This window comes from Cucumis melo, chromosome 8, assembly GCF_025177605.1.
Source record: "Cucumis melo cultivar AY chromosome 8, USDA_Cmelo_AY_1.0, whole genome shotgun sequence".
Taxonomy (NCBI): Eukaryota; Viridiplantae; Streptophyta; class Magnoliopsida; order Cucurbitales; family Cucurbitaceae; genus Cucumis; species Cucumis melo.
The window spans coordinates 1,239,062-1,251,349 of NC_066864.1; the positions used below are offsets into that span (position 1 = coordinate 1,239,062).

At 30.5% G+C, this 12,288-nt stretch overlaps 1 protein-coding gene across 1 annotated transcript; it reads right to left on the reverse strand.

Moving 5' to 3' along the window:
* Positions 1-8,253: 8,253 nt before the first annotated feature.
* Positions 8,254-11,978, reverse strand: LOC103484402 (pentatricopeptide repeat-containing protein At5g46460, mitochondrial). Its single transcript, XM_008441459.3, has 2 exons — positions 9,635-11,978; positions 8,254-9,324 (listed from the first exon to the last, which is right to left on the reverse strand). Exon 1 carries the CDS (start codon positions 11,976-11,978, stop codon positions 9,837-9,839), a length of 2,142 nt encoding a protein of 713 aa, XP_008439681.1. The 3' UTR covers positions 8,254-9,324; positions 9,635-9,836.
* Between the last annotated feature and the right edge of the window lie 310 nt (positions 11,979-12,288).

Sequence of the window (12,288 nt, forward strand, 5' to 3'; positions counted from 1 at the left end):
TTATTTTCTTTTTTCACCTTTTTTTTTTAAAAAATCTAAATTATTAATTAATTTGTTAATAAGATATTAAATATAATTTAATTAGTAAATTAAGTTTAATTACTTCTTATATATTTTATTATATTGTTTAATTAAAGTTAAATTACTAATGTACATAAAGTCTTATTCTGCTTTTTGAACTTTTACTCTCTAAATTGTAATCCTAAATATAAAACAATATACCATTAGAAAAAACAAAAGCACAATTGATCTATTGAAATACTGAAATTATAAAGGAAATTATATAGTTATATCATGGAAAACACCACTAAACATAAAACATAAAGTAAAAAATATGGCTAATGTAGATGCAATATAAATAATACGTTTGTTTTAAAATCATGGAAAGTGTATTCACCAAATTAAAATTATACTTTTGTAGAAATAATCAATCTAGCGTTCAGTTTTGTATTCTAAATAATTTAAACATGTTCCAATATAATTTCTATGCTTTAAAACATTTCAATGGTGTGAAAAATGATCATCAGTTTTTATAATTTATCATTGAACTTGATTTTTAATTAATTTATTATATCTTAGTATTATTTTCCACTGATTTGAGTTCGAAATTCCTTATTCTTTCAAATGAGAAACTATTACATATTATTGTTACATGCCAAAGGAATACATGGGAAGTTTGAGTTAATTATTACATATTAAAAGGTTAATGCTAATGATATGAAAAATGAATCTAAAAATATACAATTAAATATTAAATCATTTTAATTAGAGAAAATGATAGAGAATTTGTGGTTTAAAATTGGTCCATCGAATTTAAAGGGTTAGAAAAATTAAAATGATGCTATTTCATTGATTGATAGATCCAGTTTTTTCTTTAGAAAATAATCGATGAGATGCATCCAAAGGTATTAACACATAGTTTCAAATTTATAGCTTTTGTGCTTGTTATGTCACTTGTTCCTTATTTTACTCAATAAAATATATGATTCATAAACCAAAAATTCTAAATAAAAATAAATTTTAAAATTTATAAATTACAGAGATAATATGTCGAAGTTGATTTGAATTTAGAAAAACAGAAGCAATTATTTTAATTTTAAGAAAGTAAATAATTATCAAGTATGATTTAGCAATGACTTGATTTAGGGGCACTTAGTTGAAAACTAAAAAATATGGCTTTTTTTAAATTTAAATTAAGTTATAAAGTCGTGCTCCCAAAAATTTTAGTTTATATCAATTAGCATTTTTTTTAAGAAAATAAAAATCAATATAATCTTTCAATTAAATGAAAGACACTGTTTTTGATATAGTTTATTTTAATAGATTAATTATTGTCCTCGAATCATTATGGTAATAACTCACTTATTTCGGAAAAAAATACAAAACGGAACAACTCAAAAGTAGAATTAGTATTTAATTTAAACTATTAAATTAAGACATTATATTAGATAACATATTTGATGACCGGCTATACATTGTAACTTGTATTCTCAAATCATGTATGTTTTAATAAATTCTTAAATGTTCGAGTATCTATAATTCATAGAAATGTGAATAAACGATGATTCTAAAATGATTAAAGTAACTTAAAAACTAACTTTAATAATATAAAAACAAAAGTAAAATAAATTATTAAATTAATTTAAAGTGATTTTGAATTTTAAAATATTCACTACATGCTAAATTCATAAATAAAATTGAGGTAACTTAGAAAATAAAATTTTGTAATTTTGTAAATAACTAAGACCATTTTCTTATATATATATATATATGGAAATTGTTTATTTTCCCTTATTTTCTATATTGTTATTTCTTTAGAAGTTTATGATTCGTTCATTCCATATGTTATTGTTTCACCAAATCACTTTATTAAACACATCCTCAAGTAAATAGATAAAAGCTCAAATAATAAATAAAGCAAATGAATTAGAAGAGTTCAAAAATAGGTTTCACTTCCATTTTCTCAACTTTATTGGATTAAGAAAAACCATAAAAGTTTACTGACCAAAACTATAAATAAACTTTGAAATTTAGATTAAAAAAAAAAGTCCTATAAGCAATAATATAAGAACAACTAACCTCATTTATCTCTTATACCGATCCATCTCTCGTTTTATCATTCTCCCCAATCCCCTCAGGATAATCTCCAACTTTTCCCTCCATCGATTAAGCTCTTGCACACATAATTGAGTTTTTGTAGAATTTGTATCAAACACAAATTCAATGCCGTGGAGGAACGAACGTTCTACCAAATATGCATTGAACTCCATGAATTGAGCTAAAATTTCAGGTATGTTTTCTGTTTTTCCTTCATCCTTCTTCTTCGTGCGTTCCAGTTCATTTATCACTTTGTTCACAGTTTTAGATGAAGTTTGAAGCAGATCCTTCACCTTTTCAACATATTTCAACTTATCCTCAAGTTTGGACGATCTAACTTTCTCTTTATCATTCAAATTCAACATTGGGATTATATGTTCGATGAATATATAGAATTCCCACCCGATTTCCTCCAAATCTAGAAGCATTTTCAACGTTGTTTTCCGCTTCAATTCGTAATTTAGAATTACGCGCAGATCTTTTTGTTCGTTATTCTCTGCAGCGTTCATGGCTTCAGGAACTGACTTCATGAACAGAATGAGTGGATGTTCGTCTTCCTTGATATTATCTGGCTGGGATGCTTCTTTCTCAATTGATTCGTCCATTCTTTGCTTGATTTTGATATCGCTTTCTCTGTCTGGAAGCCTTTGGAGACAAGTCGAACAAATATGCGGTTCTGGTTGTTTTTTGAATCGACGGAGCGCCGACTCAATGAATGATTCCCCCAATCGGATGCGAATTTCTTCTTCCTCTTTCATGTTATCATTTTGTTCTGTCTTCCCCATTTCATTGTCTAATTCCAACCGGCGAAGGATGTCTTCATCTTCCTCGTTATCGTACTGTTCTGGTTCTGTCTTGAATTCACTATCTAATTCCAACCGACGGAGGATATCTTCCTCTTCCTCGATATCATATTGAAGATTATAAAATGGATCTTGAAACCAACATTTCTGATTTCCTTTTTCAAGGAGCTGCATATGCTTGAATCCGCGGTGGATTTGTTCCATTGCATCCAAACCTCGGGGCAGATCATCCTGTTGTGCCTCCAATTCAGGATCCGACTCCCCACACTCTCTCATTATAATATCTTCCTGATTTTGACCGCGTCGGAGAACATCTTTGTTTTGTTGAAAATTTCGAAGAAGTTCACTGATTAATTGATCATGGTGGTCATTGAATTGATCATAGGGAAGGAGAATATCATTGTCTTCTTCGTCACTGAATTCATGAACAATCATGTTTGAATTATTAATCAATCTCAAACAAGTCTGTGTGGATCGTGTCTCTCTCACAGCCTGAAATAAGGAAGGCGTCTGTAGTTAAATGGTCCGAAGATGGCGATGAATTGAAGTTCGAGAAGTCGTTCAGATGCGAAATCTGTTCGGCCGTTTGCTCATTCAAATTATTCTAATTCCTTTTCTTTCTCTTCCCCTTTTATAGCCTACAAATCTCAAAACGGCTTACTAACTTTGATAAAACCCCTCTCTACCCCTCTTTTATTTATTTATTGTTGTTATTATTTGTGAGTTTAAAATTTGTTAAAGCTTAAATTATTTCTGAAAAAGGTTAATTTATATACATTATAATATACAATTAGTTTTAATAATATTGAAATTATGGTGGTTCAACATTTTACGATTCAATCCATTATATTATTTATTTTGTGTTATTGTTGGATTTAGTCAAATCTAATTTTTAAAACGAAACCCAACTCAACTCGAGGAGAAGAAACAAAATATTCAATCCAACATTAACCCAAAATAAACTAACCCAATTCAATTTTTACTTTAAGATAATATTTTATGGGACAATAGGTTGGATTTCATTGAAATAAGTGTATGCTATCAATGGAGGGTAGGAGTCAAACATTTTAATTATAATATATTTGAAGAGAAACATTTTTTCTAATACAACAAACAAAAAGGCTAAAGATAAAAGGGAATCAGAATGAAGAAGGATAACTAGAATTAGTATGTGTATAGACGATTTATAATTTTAATGTTTTACTTCAACAGTGAAATTAAATGTATAGGAAACTTTTGAAGCATTGCTGACTTTTTGACTCACAAAGTTTAGCTACAAATTTCATACATTAGTGTCAATTAATCTAATAATCAATAAATCCCACAAATCTACCACCATCTTCTTCTTCTTCTTCTTCTTCTTTTCTGTAGAAACAAATCTTTTCCATCTTAAGTATATTAAGATCCTATTATTTTTAGGTTATGCAGAAATTAGCAGGTATGATTGAATACAAAGTTCGTGACCATTGTACAAGGCAATGCCAACATCATTGCCTTTTTTAACTACGAACATAAATTTGTGGGTTTTACAATTATATTTTTCAAAATTTGCAATGTTTTCAATTGGGACAATTCAAGGCTAATTAAAGAACAACTATCAAGAAGGAAGCCACTTAGATAAACGATAATGTTCTTTCTTTTTTCTTTCCATATCATATCATATCATATCACAATTTTATGAGATCTGTTTTAATTTTTAAGTTACAAAGATTTTACATTTTTGATTTTGCAACGAAATATTTAGGAAAGTGAAAATTTCAAATTAGTTTTTAATTCTTCGAATCATTAATCTCAAATTTTGTGGATGGAGTGATGATGTTGCCATTGGAGAAGTCACTATATATATATATATATATATATACACACACACACACAACACACACATACATTCGTGGAGATTCTAATTATTCTAATTCCTCTTTTCATACCTCTACTAAACTGGAAAAAGAAAATCTAAAACTGCTCACAAACTTTAATTTGACTCAAATATTATTATTATTTTTATCTTATCGAATATCGTCCATCATATTGAGGATAAAATAATAACTTAATTTTTTTTTTTAATGGAGTTTGGTGTAACCACCTGTACTTAATTTTTCTATTAAAAAGGGGAAAAACTTCTATTAAAAAAATTAAATTTTATAACAAAAATCACAATTCACATTGAATAAAAGAAAAAAAAAATCATATTTATTAAATTATGTAGGATTCACGTTAATAGAAGAGAGAAGATTTTAACAAAAAGAAAAGAATAATAATAATAATTTGATGTTAAAAAATCTAAAAATATACTGCAATTTTAGCATTGAGAAAGATTTATGATTTTTGTTTTAATTGTTAAACTACAAAAATTGTACACTTTGATTTGCCAATAAAACATTTAGAAAAGTAAAATTTTCAAATTAGTTTTTAATTCTACGAATTTAGTTAATATTAAACAAAAATAACCAAATAATTATCGTTAAAGTGAAATCAAGAGTTTTGGCATTGCTTCTTCTTGATCGTTTAATTTCATTAATGAACTAAAATTAATAAATGTAAGCAATTGGCAAAGAAAACAATGAATTTACTCAAAAGAATCAGAAAGGAAACAGAAGTTTTATACTAAAATTCTTCATTTATTTATCTATTACAAAACATATTGTGAAGAAGAAGCATTGAGAATTGAGATTGTTCGTAAAAGAAAACCTAAAAAGAAAATTAAGAAGGAGAAAGGTTTAGAGGAAAGTACGTAGGAAGAAGAAATTGATGTGTGGTTTCAGAATTTGAAAAAGCTTCGGATTTCCTCCTCCTCCTCCCGGTAAGTTTTGAGGTCTTTCAGCATCTTAACTCTCCGTTTCATTCCTTTAACCTCTCTCCTGTATCCCTCCAAACTACACATTTCATAGCATTTCTGTTTTTCTTTCTCGCAACTTTTTGAATATGGATCAAACATTTCATGAACCTTTAACATGATTGTCATTATTTGTGTAATACGCGGTTCTATGTATATATAATCCCTGTATTGTTTCTCATCATGCTTCATTCGTTCTAATTCACATCCCAATCGCCTCACTTTCTCCTCAAACGTTTCATCAATCACCCCGTAGTTATGTAGATTAAAACTCCATACCATTTCATCTTTCACTCCATATTTCACCTCTCGAATCAGATGATCCACGTGTTTACCGTACATTTTCACGATTTCCTCGATTAATTTCAGAGACTCCGAAGATGGATCTGACGATTCTTTCATTCTCATTCGTTTCCATGATTCCGCTTCACGATCCTTCCTTTCTCTTCCTTCCATATTCGCCATTTTCAAAGATAATAGAGGCGGATGCGGTGGAAGCAGATCTTGATCAACTTCCTTTTTTGTTTTCAAATTCTCTGGTCGATCATCATAAAGTTCTTGAAGTATCTGTTCCCATCTCCGATCGTTTGGCTGCTTATGATCATCATCATCATCATCTGGTTTGATCTTGGATTTCGTATCTAAATTCATCGGAAAATGATCATCATCCTTGGCCTTCTTTTTGTGATTGTAACGACCGAATTCGAAGGCGTTAATCATATTGGTTGTTTTTCCGATTTCATCATATGCAGTAGTTTTCGTCTCAATTTAAAGAGAAAATTTGGAACTAACTGATTTCCAAGACTTTTCAAGAATTATGAAAATAAATCAATATCGACCAATCAAATTTTTTTTTAATTTATTTTTTATTTTTAATAAAACAACCCTCATAAACCCTAAACTTAACTAATTACCTCCTTAATTAACCTTCTTTCAAGTTAAGTTATATTCATCTATTAGATATACTTTTAAATATTATGTGTTTAGTAAATTGATGAATTTCAAAAAATTTCAATTAAATTTGCTACCCTTTGATACAAATTTAATTATTTTATACTAATCTTTTAGTACTAACGTTGTGGTAATTAAGAATGAGAATCCAATATTTAAAAGAAATGCATGCATGGCAATTATTTTACTAACCTCACATTAACACACAAATCGAAAGTATAATCTCTATTAAATTTTTTAGGGTATCTTGATATTTCAATAGATATTCTCACCTTTTGGATAGGTTTTGAGAGGCTTGAATAGACATTCTATTGTACAGTAGAAAAATCAAAATAAACTCAATGTCACTAATGAATAATAAATTTGTTACCTTATTTAATAATTTATTTATTGAGATATTTTTAAAAATAGTAAAATATTAAAGAAAAATTGCATCCCAACAAATTTTTTGAAAAAAAAAATAGACCCTAGCTTTTTTTTTTTACGACAAATATGATAAATAATTAGATATATCAAATTGAGCTATCTATTTGCTATTTTTGCAATTTATAAATTATAGTTATTTTTACAAACTAAATATTGCAAAATTCATAAAGGTTGTTTATATTTTTATTTAGTTACTCTACTAAGAAAATTTGATCTACTAATTTAAATAAATTATTTTATTTTAGCTTTTCCAAATATATTCCATTGATTGATATATTTGTATTCTCATCCGGTCAACATTTTTAGGTTTATGGTAGATAAGTCTTTGAAGCTTTCATAGAGTTTAAGTCATATTCTAAAATCCATTAACTCGTTAGTTACAAATTTGAAGTTTAATATTACATTACATACAAATAGTCAGTGTTATGTCTAATTGATAGATTGTTTTTTTAAAAAAAATTGTTAGAGGTTTATTAATCACAAAATTGAAAGCTTCAAAAATATATTTTAAAATTAGTTCCATCGATTTAAAGATTATTTTTATTTTTTAAAATTATCAAATATAGATGTTTTGTTTTGTTTTTCTTAAAGTAAAATTACTTTAGAAACTATAGTCATGGCCAGCTTCTCTTTATACTAATTACAAAAATATTTTATTTTCTTACAACATTCTTTTTCACTTTAAACTCACTTTTTTGGATAAAGTTTTCCAATAAATTATAAAATAAAATTTTTCTCCGAACAATCCACAAAACATACCCTAAATTAAAACTTTCAAAAGCCAGTACAAGATGAACTCAATTTTGTACATGAGATCCGAAGTTCAAATCTTCTACTTTATATTAAACTAAAAGACTTGTAGAAATCCTCCAGCGCTTGAAAAAAATGTAAAGATATTTACATGCCAATGTCAATAAAGTTGGAGTGACATGATTAAAACACTCACTAATTGTGTTTAGACAGTGTAAACAAACATCAATATCCTGAAAAACTACAACTAAAAATGGACAGAGACTACAAATTTCCAGGAATTAGGGTTTTCTGATGGAAAGAAAGTAAAAATTTCTAATGAAATCCGAGGAAAAGAAAAAGAAAAGAAAAAAGGATTGTACAGAGATTTCACCTATCAACAAACTAAAACAATTTTGAAAGATCAAATTGTAGAAAAGTTGCAAAATTTTTGTACTACCATTACTAACCGTTCTGTTCCATATCAAGTTCTATACCTATTTCTTTTAGCACTTCATCAAATTCTGCATTAACTTTTTCTATCTCATCAATTCCTATTTCTTCCCGTTCTCCATCTTCTACAGCTTCATCCTTATCTAAATCTAATACCTTCAGTTCTTGGATTACTTCAACCATTTCAGTCAATTCTTCCTTGGATGTCTCAAGTTCATCTAAACACATTGGTAACACTTCATCCCTTTTCTTCATGTCTGAAACTGCCTTGAAATGAGGTGATAATTCTATACGCTCATTTATGTCTCGAAGTAAAGCTAATAGATCAGGAACATGGGTTCTTCTTATAGAATATTCTCTATGTAATCCTTCTATGGATTTCATCCATTCCATTTCTATTTCCACTGTTTTCAAACTTCGATTCAGAACCTCAACCAACAGATTTCCTCTGTCAAGAATACCTCGCCATTTCTGCCATTGGATTTTTACTTTCTTATGTTCATCTTTCTGTTCATCTTTCTGTTCATCTTTCTGATCATCTTTCAACATTTGGTAGATTTCGTTAATAAAGTCGTGATATTTCAATACGATTTCCTCCATTACTTCAAGAGGATCCATTCCCAATTCAGGTTGATTTGCCTCAAAATTCCCTGTATTCTTTATCGCTAATGATTCTGCTTCGTCCGATTCAGCGGTTCTTGTTCGTTTCGTTGACCTCTCCGATTCTTCGGTATCTTCCTCCTCATTATCTATTTGAAGTTGATCATCAGAGAAACAGCCATCCTTCAACGCTAAGTTCAACAGAGCGTCGATACCGTCTTGTTCTTCTTGATCAAATTCTACTGGTTCCTTCTTGATTTCTACGATATTCGTGTTGGATGAATTACCTTCTTCTTCTCTCTCTGTAACCGTCATCTTGCGAATTTCTAGGGTTTAATTCAAAGTGAAATCTGATTTAGGATCGTTCAGTTCACTGGATTCTTTTACACTGTTTTTCTTCGAGATTCATCTGTTGATATATAGCTTTATAACCTACAAAACAGAAACGGCTTTTAAAAAACTTTATCTAAAATTCAAATTATCATTTATCATTTATTTATTATTATTCTTATAATAGAAATGAATAATTTTTTATACATATATAAAAAAACACATATGAGCCCCATTTAGTTTTTCGCTTTTAAATATTAAGCATAATTGATTACCATTTGATTTGAAATCTTACATAAATTTCTAAAACAGAAAATATGCAAATCATTTTAAGGATTTAGGAGGAAGTAGACTTGATTTTAAAAAACAAGAAGTTCAATAGTCACCCATACGAACAATAAACAATAACTACCTGTATCCATCCCTTCGAAAGTCCAAAAAACTCTCCTTTTTTAAGTGCTTGAAGGTTCTAGTTTCTCGTTCTGCTTCATGAGGATATACTCTCAAAGTGGTTGGTATAATTGATTATGTTGTTTTCTTCCTCTTCATGTGACCATGATCTTTTCAGAATTATGGAATTCATTATCTAAACATGTTTTGAACCACCGCAGTTGCTACCAGTAATCTCCACAAGAGCAGGTTCCATTACGAAAGTGATGAAAGCGGCTCGTGTCTCTTACGACGATCTCGCGACCAACGACTTTTGATGTAAGCTTGACAGCATTATGGCAATCGCCACAGATACGGAGGTTTTTCATTACTGTAATTGTACTACCATCAACTGTACTGATTAATCCAAACCCAATAGCAAGTCTCTCACTATGATAAGACAGCATCTCTTCCTTTTGCTCCATCTCGACGTCGTGCAATGAGAATTTAGGATCAGCCACATAACCCAGTTCCTTCAACTTTCCACCAAGCCATTCCAGCTTTTGGTATATCTTTCTGCTCAATGGATGCGACTGATCTCCCGAAATGAAATTGTGCTTGATTCCTTTGATTGTAATCCAGCTACTTCCAGGTTGTTTTAAAATCCCTTCATCTTTCATCTTTTTCCTTATTTTGAAGACTTCAGTCCATTTTCCAGTAGAAGCATACAAATTTGAGAGTAATGTATAAGCAGCACTACAGTTTGGTTGTAGATCCAACACATGTTTTGCTGCTCTTTCAGCTGTATGCACATTTGAATGGTTGATGGAACTGCTAAGCAATGCGAGCCACACCATGTAGTTTGCTTTACCAGGCATGATATGAATTAACGCTTCCGCTTCTTCCAATTGGCCACATCGACCTAAGAGGTCGACCATAGAAGAGTAGTGCTCACTTGTCATCTCAATACAAAAGTTTTTGCCAAAATGTTTGAAAAAGCATCTACCTTTTGTTAACATCCCAGAATGGCTACAGGCAGAAAGTAGTCCTGCAAGCGTAATCTCGTCTGGATCCACCCTCGTACGAATCATTTGAGCAAATAGAGTCAAAGCCCACCTCCCAAAACCATGTTGTGCACATCCAACAATAATCGAATTCCATGACACAACATTCTTTCTAGACATTCTTGTGAAGACAGCAATCCCATCATTAATGTGTCCACATTTGGTATACATGACAACAAGAGAGTTACTGACAAAGATATCATTTTCCAAACCTAGCTTATGGGCTACAGCATGAACTTCCCGGCCTCTATCAACAGCCTCTAAACCACAACATGAATTGAGAGCACTAGTAAAAGAAGACTGATTGGGAAGTACACTCATCCTCATCATGCCCTTGAAAACCTGCAAGGCATCTGTGTGCTTACAGTTCAATCCATATCCTGTCAAAAGAGCTGTCCAGACCACAACATTTCTACGCACGTTATCATTGAAAATGCTAGAAGCATTCTCTATAAGCTTGCAGTTGGCATAAAATGATATAAGGGAAGCAGATACATACTCATCAAAGCAATAACCAGTCTTAAAAATTAGACCATGAATCTGTACACCTATGAAGGGAGCACATATGTTTGCACAAGCTGTCAATGCACAGGCCAATGTGCTTGAAGAGGGTTTGAAATAGGAAGCCAACATTTTCTGGAAAACAACTAGAGCTTCAAAACTCCTTCCATTATGGTCAAGCCCACCAATGACCGAAGTCCATGTAATCACATTCCTATAAGGCATTTTCTCAAACAACTCTATAGCATCTTCAATTCTACCATTACTAAAAAATCCATGAACCATTGAATTCCAGGCAGCTACATCCTTAGTGGGCATCACCCTGAACAAGCACTCAGCAATCTCAACTCTCCCAAACTCCAGCAACCCATTAATAATCGTCGTCCAAGAAACAACATTCCTTTCAGACATCTTGTCGAACATGTTACAAGCCATACTTAAATCCCCGCATTTGAGACACCCTTTGAGCATAGAATTCCACGAAATCAGATCCTTCACAGGCATTTCATAGAACAGTTTCAGGGCATCCTCAAGCCTACCGTTTTCTGCATAACCCTCAATCATCATAGTGTATAACTTAACACCAGGGGACGATATCTTATTAAATAATGATCGAGCTTCATTGATTCTTCCATTTCTTAGATGGAAAGAGAGCAAAGAATTGGAAGTAGGAGTGGTCGAAAAAGAATTTCTTTTTGTTCCAAACAAACAAATATAGGAAATCAAAGAACTGGTTGTAGGTATAATGGCGAGCGAGAGTTGGAATGAGAACGGCAAAATTTTGGAAGTTGGTAATTTGGCGCGAACTAGTGGCGTTGCCATTGGTCAATGGTCAGTGAGAGTTCAAATCAATGGCTTCGCTTTGCATTTGAGAGGGACGAGAAAGCAAGCGCATGAAAAGCGCACCATCTCTTGACCTTTTTGCTTTGTTTTTTTTTCCCCTTATTTTCTTAACCTTCCATTCTTTAACTCAAATATTCATATTGTATCTTTTAAAAAATATTTAAATAAACTTAGTATTTATAAAATAGATTTAATTTTAATTATTCTCAATTATAAATAAACATATAAGTCTATATAAAAAAAAAATTAACCTTCAATAAATACTTTCCTTATTATTTTTATTTTTTAA

Bases quoted from the DNA above. Each gene is read 5' to 3' on its own strand.
- LOC103484402 (XM_008441459.3), bottom strand. From the start codon at position 11,978: ATGGCAACGCCACTAGTTCGCGCCAAATTACCAACTTCCAAAATTTTG.